General features: G+C 37.3%; 1 protein-coding gene across 3 annotated transcripts in view; it reads right to left on the bottom strand.

The window, feature by feature from the left end:
• Positions 1–286: 286 nt before the first annotated feature.
• The window catches only part of PDK1 (pyruvate dehydrogenase kinase 1), a 46,328-nt gene continuing 30,942 nt past the window's right edge, over positions 287–15,672 (bottom strand). For 2 of the 3 annotated variants that reach the window (XM_028479128.2, XM_024122295.3), the window contains 3 exons: positions 8,122–8,232; positions 4,588–4,701; positions 287–2,482 (listed from right to left, as the gene is read on the bottom strand). In XM_028479128.2, coding sequence (XP_028334929.1) covers positions 2,342–2,482; positions 4,588–4,701; positions 8,122–8,232 — 366 coding nt within the window. In that variant the 3' untranslated portion in view covers positions 287–2,341. Of the gene's footprint in view, positions 2,483–4,587; positions 4,702–8,121; positions 8,233–14,100; positions 14,259–15,672 lie in introns of those variants that run through there. The other variant, XM_055088553.1, reaches the window with a different exon arrangement.

Raw genomic sequence — 15,672 nt, 5'->3', positions numbered from 1 at the left:
ACAGGGCAGAATACTTTTTGTGATTCTTCCTAAAAAAAATGTTGGCATATTCATTAAATGCCCAGGTTACAAAAATCACTTAGTATCCATTTCTTATCTTTTAGTATATTTAAAAAATCTACATGGCATCATATTAAATGCTGGTGGGGAAAAATAGTGTAAGAATCTAAAAACTTTTCAGGTAGCACAATAATTTAAAACCAACTAGGAGAAAGCATTCCCCCAAATATTTTTGTATGTAACTTCGTGTCCCTTATCACAGTAACGAAGTGAAAAAGCCATTATACCTTAAAAAGAAGCTAAAGGAAAAGAAAGATTTCACTCTTCCTTTGAAAACACAATTTCTTAGCTCTTAAATAGAGAAACTTTTTTTGTGTGTGTGGGTGGATCATAAGTAAAAACATCAAATTTATGTCAGTTGTACAAATGTCTCATTTAGGAAAGAAAGTGAATACTTTGATTCACAGGATTCAAAACTATTTCATCATTACAAGAAAAGTGTAATTTTAAGCTAAAAAAAACTGTGACACATTGAACTAATATAAATCATCCACTAGCATATCCTATTGTTCATCATAAAATCCATACTTAAGGAGTAATAGGTAAAAGATCTTTTTCCAACATTTGGTCACATCAACTAATCAGCCCTGGGCAAACCCCACACACCCCAAGTTTCAGGATCCTCATCTCTTATGTGAGAGTCCTGGGCTAACGGCCCTTTAACATCCCTTCCAACTTACAAATGTGTATAGCACTGTTAAGCTTACATAATCCTTTTGAGAATGAGGTGTTTCAACTCAATGTATTTACCAGATAAAGTTCCCCATTTAAGTAGTAAAGCTGTTCTTTAAACATTTAAAATCTTACTTTAAAATTTATTTTCAGTGTACTTCCCTGTCACCTTTAAAAGATGAGGTAAGACTAACAACTTAGTCTCCTGACTTTCATGGTCTCTTAGACCAGGCGACTGACAGTGATCAGCAGATACAGCTTGAGCCCTCACTCTAATTCTGGGCAGCTTTGGGCTATACTCTGAGTCTCAAAAACGAAGATGATACCACTTGTTTGGTATCTCTGTCTTAAAGCCCAACAGAGTTATCATAATATACTGAATATACCAAAAATTTGTATACTACAAATTAACATTCGAATGCAAACATTCGAATGTGATAAGCCCAAGGTGACTTTTTCCTGATAAAGTATAGATATTTTTCAAAACATGTTTCTTGTCAATACCTGTGCATTTATGATTCTAATCCTTTGGTTACCTGACTCTTCTGTAGCCAACTTGTCTCTTGCTTCCAATTATGCTTCTAATTGTACCAGTTTGTTCCTGGAGTCTAGAAGTCTGACCTTTCAATAGGTGAAAACCAAAATCTAAAGATCTGTTATGTTAGCAAATGTGGTATCATCATTACTCACTTTAAAAGTGTGGCTTCCTAACTAGGTGAGGCATCAGACTCATCTAGGAAGTGTTATAAAAATTGAGATTCTTGGGCTCCAGCCGCAGAGTCTGATTCTGTATGTCTGGAGTAAGACTCAGAAAAACTTTCTCAAAAGCTCCCCCAGGTAATCTCAACAATCATTAGTACAGTTTTTGGGACTCACTGTTCTGCCCTCAATTTCTTAAATTCAATTTAGAATTTTAGCAGCTGTTAGGTTTTAGTATAAAAATTTCCAACTGCATTACTCATAAGCATATTCAAAGTAGATTGCCCATGATCTTGGCTTAGTTGCATAGGAAATCAATCATTACAATCCTTTGCAATAAAATTAAAACATGATAAATTAACTTCAAAGTGAAGACAATGCATGTAGATGCTGAAAGGTGGCTGGTTCTACACTTAATAGGGCAACTGTTTACTGCTTTAATTGTAGTCAGTCATGTAAATCTGTAGATCATCTTATTACATCTGTCATTACTAAATAAAGGCTAGCAGAACTCCTCTAAAACAGAAAGATGGCTAACTGGCTAATTGATATTAAGGAAATGTTTCTAGCAGACATAAAAGTATTTCTTAAAAAACTACACAGCTTCCTGTAGAAACCCAAAGACTTCTACCCTTCTGAAGTCTACCGTAAAGAGAAAGTTGACCAGAACTACAGTTGTTTAAAAATGTTCAATTAACTGTGAAAATTTAAGTGTAAAATAGGTACAACTTCATCCTTTAGGAGATTTAACGGGCATAAATGGAATTTAACTTACCACTTATTTTATCTACCCAAATAGTTAACTGTGAAAACGACACATGAAGTATTTGGTATAATGTAGTTCTGAACACCATCCCTTCCAAATTTAATAAAAAACCACATCTGGATTTTCCAGGGGTCCCAAGTGTGTCTAGGCACTGCGGAATGTCGTCATGTCTTTTGGTTCTCTGCTGGGAACACACCAGTCATCAGCCTCGTGGTTGGTGTTGTAATGCTTCCAGGCAGCTTTGTTATACACCGGGAGTCTTTCTATTGATTCTGTTGACAGAGCCTGAAAGTCAAAGCAGGACCTAAATCAGGCATTTTTTTAGAATGCATTATTTGAGAAAATCTACAATGGCAAAAAGGTTACTACAAATTAAACAATACTTTATTGGATTTGTATTTTATCAAACATAAGACCATCTACATACATTTTAAAATAGAGCACATATTTGAAACGTGTTATTTACGAAGCCTATGGCAACTGCTTGATGTGCATGTTGAGTTTATTGCTTGTGGTAATTCTCCAGCCAGCCTGGGAGCTGCTGGACTGAAGTTTTACACACGTGTGATAACCAACTTCTGTTCGTCATGTTTTATAAGAATGTCTAACTGAAAAAGTCAGTTAAGTGTAAAAGCATAAAAATTCACATATGTACCTTAACATATGTAAATTGTACAATCATTTAATGAAATCTGGGTTTGAGCCTGTGTCTTCTCCTACATTAAAGTCACTAATTTTAGTTACAGCATACATGATTTCTGCATCATGCATAGCTGACCCTCTGTATCACCCCCCCACCCCCGCACGCATACCAAAGTCTGCCCATGCACAAGTCGCTTATATAAAATGCTGTAGTATCTGCATATCATCTTTACATATCCTCCTGTATACTTTAAATCCTCTATAACAATACAACGTAAATGCTATACAAATATGATGTAGGTATTATGTAAATAGTTGCTGATGTGTAGCAAATTCAAGTTCTGCTTTTTGCAACTTTCTGGAATTTCTTTTTTCTTCAAATATTTTTGATTCGTGTTCGGATCTATAGATATGGAACCCGGGGATACAGAGGGCTGATTGTAATTTCATGTTTCCAACATATTATCACAATTAATTCACCGTTCTATTTCAGCTTCCCGTGTATCACTGAGATAAACTATGTTCCTCATTATCTTCAAATTAGGATATTTTCATAGGATTTCAACCTTAAGCCACAGGTATTCCCCAAGATGTAGAAAATATTGAACTGGAAGTTTCATTACAATAATAGTAAGGAAGGACCTCAATTATTCTATAAGACTTCATGTATTCTATTTTTTTCCAAAATGGAGCTAGAAACCTTTCACCTATGCATCATATTCTCTTTATGCTGGAACTCCTTGATCTATAGACTCAAACAAAAATGTTACATTTGATGATAAAAAGGGCATCATGAAGGCAATGTTTTTAAGTTCCTCACAATTGAGATGGTTTAAAAGAAAATTATCTTGAAAGAACTTAACCTTTTCAGACAAATTTTACTTTTTCTAATGTAAAGTCTTTAGCATTTCCTATAAAATACGTGCCATCTAGTGGCCAGAACAAGAAACTAGCGTCGCTAAAAAATTAGGTACCAACAGCCCACTGCTGAACTAATCCAGTGCTTTCTATCTCTGTAATTTATACTGATTTGTCAGATAAACACATGAAACAACCCAGGCAAGTCTGTTTCCACCAGGTGAACTATATGCTTACCAAGAGTCACCTGTAATTGTTCCTAAATCTGTTAATATACTTAAATCTGTCACTGTAATTTAATCTAAGTATTGCTTTTAACAAAGCACAAAAAATGGGCAGGGGGAGGTTCTTTGAAAACTAAGATGAATGTTTCATAAAGACTCATGAAGGAAAGCCACATAAAAATTGCTGTCAAATCAGAAGACAACTGTAAGGAACTGCATAATAATCAACAAGGATTATGCACTTGGCTGTTTCTTTGATTAAAGAAACCAAAATAATGTATTGTAAGTATAGCTTCTGCAAGAAAGACAACTGAAACTTCAATCTGCAGACCTATATGCAAATGAAAGGCCTCAGCAAGTACATCAAAAGGCTGGTGAATCAATGTCAATTCATGTGTCTTATCTTACAAATTTAATTTTAACATAAGTTTTTGACTCCCCACTTTAACCCAGTTTTTTTTTTCTATTAATAAAGTCCTGATCATTATAGATGAGCATTTCTTACCCATAGTCAAAGAGATCATTTGTCAAAACAGATGAGATCTTTGTTATAAAAACATTTTTATATTTTAATAGCACGAGGTAGAAGAAAATTTCATTACAGTTAAATATTGGCATCTTATAATCAAAGAAGTATCATTAAGTCCAGAAGACTATGGTCATTACCTTAATGTAGATAACTGCATCTGTCCCATAGCCCTCTAGGGAATACAGCTTTAGGTCTCCTTGGAAGTACTGTGCATAAAGGCGTGATATGGGCAATCCGTAACCAAAACCGGCCTGTTTGATGAGAAAAATGAAATTCTATTCGGAAAGCCAAACACTGAAATACTTCTCTAATTAAAATAAATGTCATTGGAGTATCCCAGGGCTATCAGAGCCCACATCTAAAAGATCAGTTAATACCTAAGTATTAAAAATGATCAAGCTGCAGCCCAGTTGAGTACTACATTAGACGGCTTCCCTCTGGTCATTTAAAATTCCTCATTCTTCTTATTTGTATAAAACGACCTGTGGGGGTCTAGAAGAAGCACGTTTCTCTTCTTTATTGCCCTGCTCCAGAGCATCCCAATACTGCTTTCGGTGATACTACATAAAACATGTTCTCTCTCAGGAGCAAGAGTAGAAAAAGCCTGGTGGCAGCCTAACAGATATGTCATGGCTTCACACCATGAATTGCAGCCCGTGTTCTGAACCTGAAGAGATCCCTAATAGTTCTCTTTTAATTCTCACTGACAGGTCACTTCCCCTGCTTAAAAATCTTCACAGCACCCCAAAACCCACCCCACCCCCATCATCCCAACCCACTGCCTAAAAATCCAAGCCTCTAAAAAAGAGCTTTCAAGACTGTAAGATCAGGTCTGTGCCACCCACTTTCCAGTCCAGCTGAAGTAAATCTCCTGCTCCTAAGTTCCTCAAACAAATCATGTTATTTTTCACATCTGTGTCTGTTCATTCTGTTCCCAGTATCTGGAATGGCCTTCTTTACCTGGATAAATCCTACCAATTCTTTAATACAAGAAGAACATTTGGATAAATGTAAAAAAGGGTTTTATCACCAACTCAGATGTTCAATGACATTCCATATAGTACTTCAGTAAAGAGTGTATGTGGATTCAGGAATCAGTGCTATTAACAAATCCAGGCTCTGGCCTTATCTACCTCTATCATTTATTACTTGATTTTTTTAAACCAGAGTTTCTGTTTACCCCTCCAAATCAGCTATCCATTCTCCACAATTCTCCTTGCCCTGGGAGGCCGACCTGAACAGATGTCAGTGGATTTCTGTGCCCTCTGGTTCCAGTGGGTCTAGCCAATGGGGAACCCAGTAGGAGTTCCAAGGGAGTCAAGTCAGGGTGTTCATCCCCTGCTTCTTTCTCACTGAGGTTGCTTCCCCTGGGCAGGCTGGGTCCCTGGAGAGTAAGCAGCTGCTCTGCAACTTTCCCTTCTGGGTTCTGCTAACTTCCCCTTCTCCCCTTGAGTCAGGGTGGTGACAGCTCTGCTGCTGCTAGCCAGGATTCCTGTGCTATCCCACCCCTATTTCTATAATTTGTCTCTTCGTAGATAAGCCTTCCTTGAATTATAATTTGAGCTATCTCTTTCCAGGTGGGACCCTGACTGATACATTAAGTGGCTCTAGAAATGGCCCCAAGAAAACTGCATTGAGCAGGTGGCTCAGGATTCCATGGTACCTGATCTAATTTATCACTGCCTCTCCCCGAACCTACCACACCTGTGGACCCATCAGGCTTCCCCTATAAGTAGTTAACATAAAAGTAAAACAGCATGGGCCTGGTCCACTGCTGGATCTACACAGTGTCCCACACCAGCCAAAAGTGGACTGCCCTTTCACTACAGCCTCTCTCAGGGCCGGGTCTGAAAGACAGGAGTGAAAGCAAATCCTGCCAGTGGGTGGAATTCAAAGTGGAACACCTACATGGACCATGGGCAGTGGCAAACGGGCTGGCTGGTCAGAGACTTGGAAAGAACAAAACTGGATTAACAGAGAAGGTCTGGAAGAGGGAAATGTGGACAGTCCTCTCTGAACAGGCTTACAGTGTGAACACATTCCATCCATGTAGATGCCCACCAGAAGGCATCCACGTGGAGGAAGCTCTCAGTAATCAGGTATGACCTGATGACCACTCCTGTGGAGGTCAAGCAGCCTTTCCCCAGCTGCACGAGTGCTTGCCTACTGGGTCCACTTACAAAGGGGTCATGACATCAGGAATGAGGCTCTGTAAAAGCTTAACAATAGGCCTACCCTCGGTAAGGCTGTGTAGGTGTATGGGCAGCCTGGCCACATCAAGCCTCCTGTTTTCTTAAAAATTCAAGTAAATTTTGCATCCTAAACAAACACTTACATGGCATTTACTATGTGCCAGGTACTATAAAAAGCATTTTAGATATATATTAACTCAATCTTTATAGTATTTTTTTTTTTTTTTTTTTTTTTTTGCCATACCACGCTGCATGTGGGATTTTAGTTCCCCAACCAGGGATGGAACCCGTGCCCCCTGCAGTGGAAGCACTGAGTCTTAACTATTGGACCACCAGGGAAGTCCATAATTCGAAATTTAAAGCTGGGGAAACTATTGTATTGAAAGGTCAAAAATATTCCCAAGGCTACACAGCTAGGATGTAGTAGAGCTGAGAATGGACCAGACAGTTTAGATTCAGAGTCTGGACTAGTACACTATGCTGCTCGCTCTCCACAAAAATTCTACAATGTTTGTTCACTACAAAAGCAGCATATCCCTTTTCTCCACTTCTTAGAGTAAAATCAGAATCTAAGAAGATACTGGTGTTTATTTGATCTTTTCTGTCCCATGACACATGGATGCCTACCCATATCTCAACTTGAAAAGCACATTCCTAGAGCAATCATTTTAAAAGTTTGGTAAGACATGAACTGTATTACAGTTGTAGCTACAGAATCTGTGCTGTGTAACTAGAATGTGCTGTGCAATAAGAATGAAGTCCTTTTAGTAACTTCCTAGGAAAGAGTCTAAAACAGACCCATCTTATACTGTTTTTAATCACGTTACAGTATAACTCCAGTGTATATGCCAGAGAACCTTCAAAGCCTGGAAGAACAAGAGTTTTTCCAGAATTACAGGTAAGAGATTTGGCAAAGCGCTTTTCTGGGTGTTGGAGGACCATGAATGAGTCCATTCAAAAGCTAACCTTATTAAAACCTGAAAATAGGTGACTATGATCAATTAAAAAACCCATCAACGCAATTATCATTTGAGCCATTTTCAGGTTGGCAATTAAACTGATCAGAGCTCTAGTCATACTTCTCAGTCTCAAACATGTAGCCTTTCTAATTACAAGTACTTGAGGGGAAAAAAACCACAAACACTGAAGATTAAACCAAGTACTAGTAAAGCTCGTAATTTAGGCTTCACATTAGAGATAGTATATCAAAATGTGGTTTACCACATGGAAACTACTGACACACCACTACTAACCTTGGCAACAAGAACTCTAAAACCATACTCCTTGTCCTATGCTCTTATCATTTTTATAAAAAGCATTTTAAAAACTGTAAATTTAGAGGAAAGTGGGGGTTTTCCCCCCCTAATAGCTTCCTTTCGTCCTTGTGGTGAAACCTACACAATGGCTTAACTGATTTATGTGGTAACTTATTTTATGACAAGTCACAAAAACCTGCTTCACAATTTCTTGATCACATACCAAGGGCACTGCTCGGGACGTCTCAACACGAGGCCGGGGTGCAGTTGAATACATGTAGTTGAAGAGTCGGTCAATTTTCCTCAGAGGAACACCACCTCCTCGGTCACTCATCTAAGGTAATAAAGGATCATGGCCTGTCACCAAGTCCCCAAAACAGCAAAATACCAACACATGCTGTGTCACCATTTAACTGCTGGCTGAAGAACTCTGCTTTCCAAAATGAATACCATGAGATCCAAGTTTCGAATGTAAACATTCCCCTCACTGCTGGACTCACCCCCTCTAATATGTAGAATTCTAAAACATAGGAACTCCACTGTAATACAAATTTCAATGCTGTGGCTTTGTGTAATTATTGCAGTCACACTAATGATGCAGTACAGCACATAATGGGGCATATAGGCTTAGCTTAGCTTGGATGTAACAATAAATTTGTAATTCCTTTCTGGCAGGCAGTTTGGCAACCAGATGAAACACGCATGTACCCTTTGACACAACAATGTTTATCCTGAGGAAATAATCTGAAACGCATGCTAAGTATGTATGAGAATATCCATCACAGCACTGTGTAGAACAGCTAAAACTGGATTACCACCTAAATAGGGGGCTATTTAAGTACACGAACATACATTCTAAAACAGAATACTATTTCGCCACTAAATATTAGGTAGAACTGTATGTACTGGCATGAGAGGCTCATAAAATATTGTTAAGTAGCAAAAAAAGTAGAAGCATTTACAACATTCTAATTCTGCAAAAATTATAAAGAAGTCTAACAAAATATAATTCTATTGTCAATGGAATTATGAGCGACTTTCTTCTTTTGGGGTTTTAGTTTCTTAATTTTTTTCCACAGTTACCTCTATTATGGAAAAAAAAAGTATAATTTCCATTTTCAGGGAGGAAAAAAAACAGAACCATTTCATTGTGTTTTAGAGTCTCATCTACAAGTAATTTCACAGCATAGTCTCCCAGACAACTTTCTGGTGAGTTATAAAGGACATAGTTCTTTACATTGTTCTTATGTCATTTTCCAACTCAAATCATATGGTAGATTGAATTTAGTAATTTATTTAGATTGTCTTCATTGTTTTCCTTCAGTTAACATGCACTTGTTTTCCTAGCTATCGTACAGCTTATCTTCTAATCTACTTCAGCCATTTTCCCTGTCACAAAATCTAAATTGATTCTATCTATAATATTAACATGGTTGTGATATACAAACCTGCTTTTAACATATGTATATAGATATACAGATAAAAACTGTATGGAATGATATGTATTAAAAAGCCAATTTGAATGGCTTATAGCTGAGTTTTTATATAGTCTCTAAAAATCTTTATGTGCACATCTATTACTCTCACAATGGAAATTCATAGCTATTTTAATTTTTAAAATACAAATCTGCTTTGAAATATCATTTGAAGACTGGCCTCTGATGTCTATAATTAGATAACTACAGTATAAAAATATACAAGAACTTTATTAAGAACTTGTATATGTAGCATTATGCTTGAAATTGTTCTTGGCTATGAATTCAAGCCCCGTGAAGACATTTATTTTAGTAAGATGAATGAAGGGCTCTGGGTATTTTCTGAGATCCATCAACTTGTTAATTATTCATCCTTTAATTTAATGCTCTGCTGCACATTTACTGGTAACATGAGTCAGAAGTGTGGTTCTATAAATATTAAGTAAACAACACATTAGATACTAAGATAAAAAGGTACACTTCAATAAATATTTCCTGATTTTCCTTAACCTTTTGGTCAGAAACACTACAGCAATCCAGCAGGTATGAAACAAGAAGTGATTTCTAGCCCTAGGTTAGTATGATAAAAGCAGAGAGTGGAACAGAAAGGCCAGGGGTGACTCTGAGAAGTGTCATCTCATAGAGGTGAAGGGGTAATCTAAGCCATGGAAATATAGTTAAAATTTGATAAAGGTAACTGCTTTTGCTATGCAGCCAAAAATGCAATAAACTGGAACCAGTACATTTTTGAAGTGGTCAAAAGAGTTTCCAAGAGAATTGTAACAGGTGTTATTAACAACCTGAGTTCTTTGGCAAAAAGGGACAGAGGGAATAACGGAGAGACAGACACGTTTGGTCTGCATATATTTAAGACAAGAAGAATGGCACTCTGATGACAAATATAATGGGAAAGAGATGTGAAAATTGAAAAACTCTAAAGATTATTTGAAGAAAAAAATCAAGAATCATAGAAACATAAGCCTACACCAAGGAAAAGGAAAGAGATTGTGAAAGAGAAGGGCAGTGTGGAGTAATGTCAACAGGAAGGCAGAGGAAGAGAAGTTTGCCAATTACTTTGAAAATTTTCTCCTCAGTGCATGAAATCACCACCTCTCAATGTCATCTGAGACCTGCCATCCCTAACGTCCTGTTTCCCATAACACTAGGCTCCCTGGGCTAATATATGTGGATTTTCAGGTCCACGGGAAATGAACCACTACTAACTTGATGACAGTTCTGAAGGCAGGAAATTTACTAATCCTGAATTCACCCATAGCTCCTGAAGTTTCTTATTCAACAGCTTTTTAAGGTCCGGTTTGTAAAATTGCCAACAGTGAATGAACCAAGACGTTTAAGTTTCAATTTATAAGACATGTGGCTATAACACTTATGTTATTTACTGAATATAGACCAAACACCAAATCTGAAACAGTAGCTAGACTTGTAAGTCAGAAAAAACCAATTTCTTTCACAGGATTTTTAGCAGAGGGATAAAAAGTTAAAAAAAAAGTCAATAATTTCAACAAGCTAAAAGAATGGGGGGAAAAAAAAACCCAGGCCTTGATCCTGAAAAGTCTAGAGTAAGTGACGGGGATGAAAGCTCTACTGAAGAAAATTAAAGCAAGCATTTAACATGGAAAGCGCTAACAAGAGCAGATGCAGTCATGTGACCTGGATGTGAGGAGAACCTGATATAGCTAAGGGCTTGTACAGACGCTTCTGGAACAGTCTGTTCAAAACCCTTATAAGCCTTTCTTTTTTTAAACAGCTTTATGGAAATATAATTCACGTACCATACTATTCACCCATTTAAAGTATACAACCCAATGGTTTGTAACATACAGGCATACCTGTGAGATATTGTGAGTTCAGGTCCAGATACCACAATAAAGCAAATATCACAATAAAACGAGTCACTTGAGTTTTCTGGTTTCCCAGTGCCTATAAAATTATGTTAACACTTATCCTGTAATCTAGTAAGTGTGCAACAGCATTGTCTAAAAAAATGTACATAAACATTAATTTTAAAATATAAAACAAAAAACAATTAGAATATCAAAGATCACTGATCGCTATAATAAACACGATAATGAAAAAGTTTGAAATATTGCAAGAATTACCTAAATGTGACACAGAGAAATGAAGTGAGCAAATGCTGTTCAAAAAATGATGCCAACAGACTTGCTCAACACAGGGTTGCCACAAACCTTCAGTTTTTTACAATAATGCTGCAAAGTACAATAGAGTGAAGCACCATAAGACAAGGTATGCCTCCATTCACAGGTATGTACAACCACCACCACAGTCAATTTTAGAGTATTTTCATGAAACCACAGGCTCTTTACTGATTACACTCCTAAGCAACCACTAATGTATCTCTTGTCCCTATATATTTGTCTATTCTGGACTTTTCATATACATTAAATCATAATGGGTGGCCTTTTGTGATTAGTTTCTTTCACTTAGCATATTATTTTCAATGTTGTAGCATCCATGTTGTAGCATGAGCCAATACCTCATTCCCTTTATGGCCAAATAATATTCCATTGTATGGATGTACCACATTTCTGTTATCTATTCGTCAGCCGATGAACATCTGGGTTGTTTCTAGATTTTGGCTACTGTGAATAATGTTTCTATGAACACTCATGTATAAGTTTTTGCTTACATACCTGTTTTCAAGCTTTTGGGGTATATACCCAGGAGTGGAATTGCTGGGTTATTATGAACCTTTCTTTATACCAGATAGAGTCCCTAAGCAAAGCCTGTTCCCCAGCACAGAATGAGTCACTGATGAGTGTTGAAGAGCTCAGTGAACCTTGATCCATATACTGATGGATGACCACAAGTAATGGAAAGCAGCTGCAGACCAGCATGCTAAAGCACAAGAAACACAAGCAGAAAAAGGTACGAGAAAGACCATGCTGCAGCACAACTGATGCCCCAAAGCGGAAGACATATGGGACTTATTTTGAATCAAACAGACCGTAATAAGCAAGTAGATGACACATAACTAACCAAAAAGTAGGCACACATTAGCATCTGGACTGGAAAAAAGTGACACATTCACATTACTTTTTCAGCAGAGAATATTCCCATATATTTATTTGTGCCTCGTTCTTTTATATGAATAGCCAAGAGGGATAAACAGAAAAAAGGAATTCACAGGAAACAGTACAGAGAGCTGAAGCATTTTAATTTTTTAAAAAATAACTAATATCACTATCCTCAGAGTGATTTTAAAAAAAGATGAAACCAGAACAGAATACTACAAAAAAAAGGAATAATAAAAAATAAGTTCCTGGGAAATTTATAATAGAAATAAAAATTCAATAGAGGAGTTGGGAATTCAAAGTCAAAGAATCTCAAAGTAGAATGAAAAAAGTTCAAGATACAAAAAACAAGAAGAAAAGATAAAAATCAGAGGGCCATTTCACGAAGTCCAACATCTTTGAAATATGACTATCAGAAAGAGAAACGGTAAAGAAGAAAGTATTTCAAAGAAACAGTGGAAATTCTAAAGGAAAGGGTACAATGGGTACAAAAAGGCTCACATCAAGTCACATCATTATGAAATTTCAGAACAGAGATGAAGATCTTAAAAACTTCAATTAAACAAAGAAAACAACAAAACCTGTCACTTATAACTGGTCACATACAAAGGAACAGGAATTGGAATAAGCATAAGTCTTCTCAAAAGGAATAGCAGGAGTGACGTCAGCAGAAACAGTGGAGAAAGGACCTCCAAAAAGTCCTCCATCAAAGCACCAAAGCAAAAAGGCAAAAATTGTCAGGACTCTGGAAATTAACCAAAGGCTTGTAGCAATCTGGGGAGTATTGACTCAAGAAAAACAACAACGAGCTTTGTGGTATTTTAACTTGGCTTTTTCCCACCTCCCATTCCCCCACCCATCAGCAACTTGGAACCAGAGTTGGCTGGCAGCCACTGGGAAGACTATCTTTCTCTGACCTGATTCTGAGCTCCCCAGTGCAAAAAAGTCTTCCATGCACATACTCCCCATCCTCAGAAACACTGTCAAAAACAATTAGAGGTAACTAATTAAGTTGATAGCTGCCTGAGGCAGTCTACGACAGTTAAGGCAAATAATAGGCTGCCCAAAAAACTTAGTAGGAAAAGCTAAGGAATGAGATGTCCATAGGGGCTTAGAGAAGCTCAAGGATATCCTGAAATCTAGAAGGTCATGCTCATGCCCAGGGCTATGTTCAGGAAGAACCTAAGAGGGTCCTAATCTTTCACCTCTGACTGACCTTCAGGCTCTGTACAAGCAGAACCTGAAGGTTAATTCAGAGTTGTCAACTGCCTGGCTAAACATTGAAGGTGTGCCCCAATATGCACACAGTCTCTTGACAAAGACTGGGAGAAGACATTTAAAGAAACCTCAGTCCAATCATTAGTTGGTCACTAAGCAGAAAGCACACACAACAAAGAATATAGACATTACAGAATTAGTTTTATAATGAAAAGTCACCAAACAACTACCACCAACAACTTTAGGGAACTGAAAGTAACTGATCTTCAGAGTTGTTGCATCATATATATATTTTTTTACACCACACCCAATTTTCTTTATTAATATCTTACACTAATATGGTACACGTGTTACAATTAATGAACCAATAGTGATACGTGATTATTAACTAAAGTCCACATTTTGTTCACATTATGCCTTTTTTCCATAACAGGACACCCCATTACGTTTGATTGTCAGGTAAACGTCTCCTTAGGCTTCTCTTGGCTGTGATAGTTTCTCAGCCTTTCCTTGTTTCTGATAACCTTTCAGAGTTTTGAGGAGTTCTGGAGAGTATTTCATAGACTGTCTCTCAGCTGGGATCTGTTTGATGTTTTGCTCATGGCTTGACTTGACTGGCATAAAGGGTTTGGGGAAGGAAAACCAGAGATAAAGTGCTCTTCCCATCACATCCCATCAGGGGTTCCTACTATCAACATGACTCATTTTTTTTGGTTATGGTATTTTTTTAAAAACATCTTTATTGGAGTATAATTGCTTTACACTATTGTGTTAGTTTCTGCTGTATAACAAACTGAATCAGCTATACATATACATATATCCCCATATCTACTCCCTCTTGTGTCTCAGAGATAAAGTGCTCTTCCCATCACATCCCATCAGGGGTTCCTACTATCAACATGACTCATTTTTTTTGGTTATGGTATTTTTTTAAAAACATCTTTATTGGAGTATAATTGCTTTACACTATTGTGTTAGTTTCTGCTGTATAACAAACTGAATCAGCTATACATATACATATATCCCCATATCTCCTCCCTCTTGTGTCTCCCTCCCACCCTCCCTACCCCACCCCTCTAGATGAACACAAAGCACTGAGCTGATCTCCCTGTGCTATGTGGCTGCTTCCCAACAGCTAGCTATTTTACATTTGGTAGTGTATATATGTTCATGCCACTCTCTCACTTCATCTCAGCATACCCTTCCCCTCCCAGTGTCCTCAAGTCCATTCTCTACGTCTGAGTCTTTATTCCAGTCCTGCCCCTAGGTTCTTCAGGACCTTTTTTTTTTTTTTCAGATTCCATATACATGTGTTAGCATATGGTATTTGTTTCTCTCTTTCTGACTTACTTCACTCTATATAGCAGACTCTAGGTCCATCCACCTCACTACAAATAACTCAATTTGGTTTCTTTTTATGGCTAATATTCCATTGTATATATGTGCCACATCTTCTTTATCCATTCATCTGTCGATGGACACCTAGGTTGCTTCCATTTCCTGGCTATTGTAAACAGAGCTGCAATGAACATTGTGGTACATGACTCTTTTTGAATTATGGTTTCCTCAGGGTATACGCCCAGGAGTGGGATTGCTGGGTTGTATGGTAGTTCTATTTTTAGTTTTTTAAGAAACCTCCATACTGTTCTTCATAGTGGCTATATCAATTTACATTCCCACCAACAGTGCAAGAGGCTTCCCTTTATCCACACCCTCTCCAGCATTTATTGTTTGTAGATTTTTTGATGATGGCCATTCTGACCGGTGTGAGGTGATACTTCACTGTAGTTTTGATTTGCATTTCTCTAATGATTAGTGATGTTGAGCATCCTTTCACGTGTTTGTTGGCAATCTGTATATCTTCTTTGGAGAAATGTCTGTTTGGGTATTCTGCCCATTTTTGGACTGGGTTTTTTTTTTTATATTGAGCTGCATGAGCAGCTTGTAAATTTTGGAGATTAATCCTTTGTCAGTTGCTTCATTTGCAAATATTTTCTCCCATTCTGAGGGTTGTCTTTTCATCTTGTT

The sequence above is a fragment of the Physeter macrocephalus genome, chromosome 2 (assembly GCF_002837175.3).
Source record: "Physeter macrocephalus isolate SW-GA chromosome 2, ASM283717v5, whole genome shotgun sequence".
Lineage (NCBI taxonomy): Eukaryota > Metazoa > Chordata > Mammalia > Artiodactyla > Physeteridae > Physeter > Physeter macrocephalus.
The sequence above is the reverse complement of the archived record's forward strand: the minus strand, read 5'-3'. Positions and strand labels throughout refer to the sequence as shown.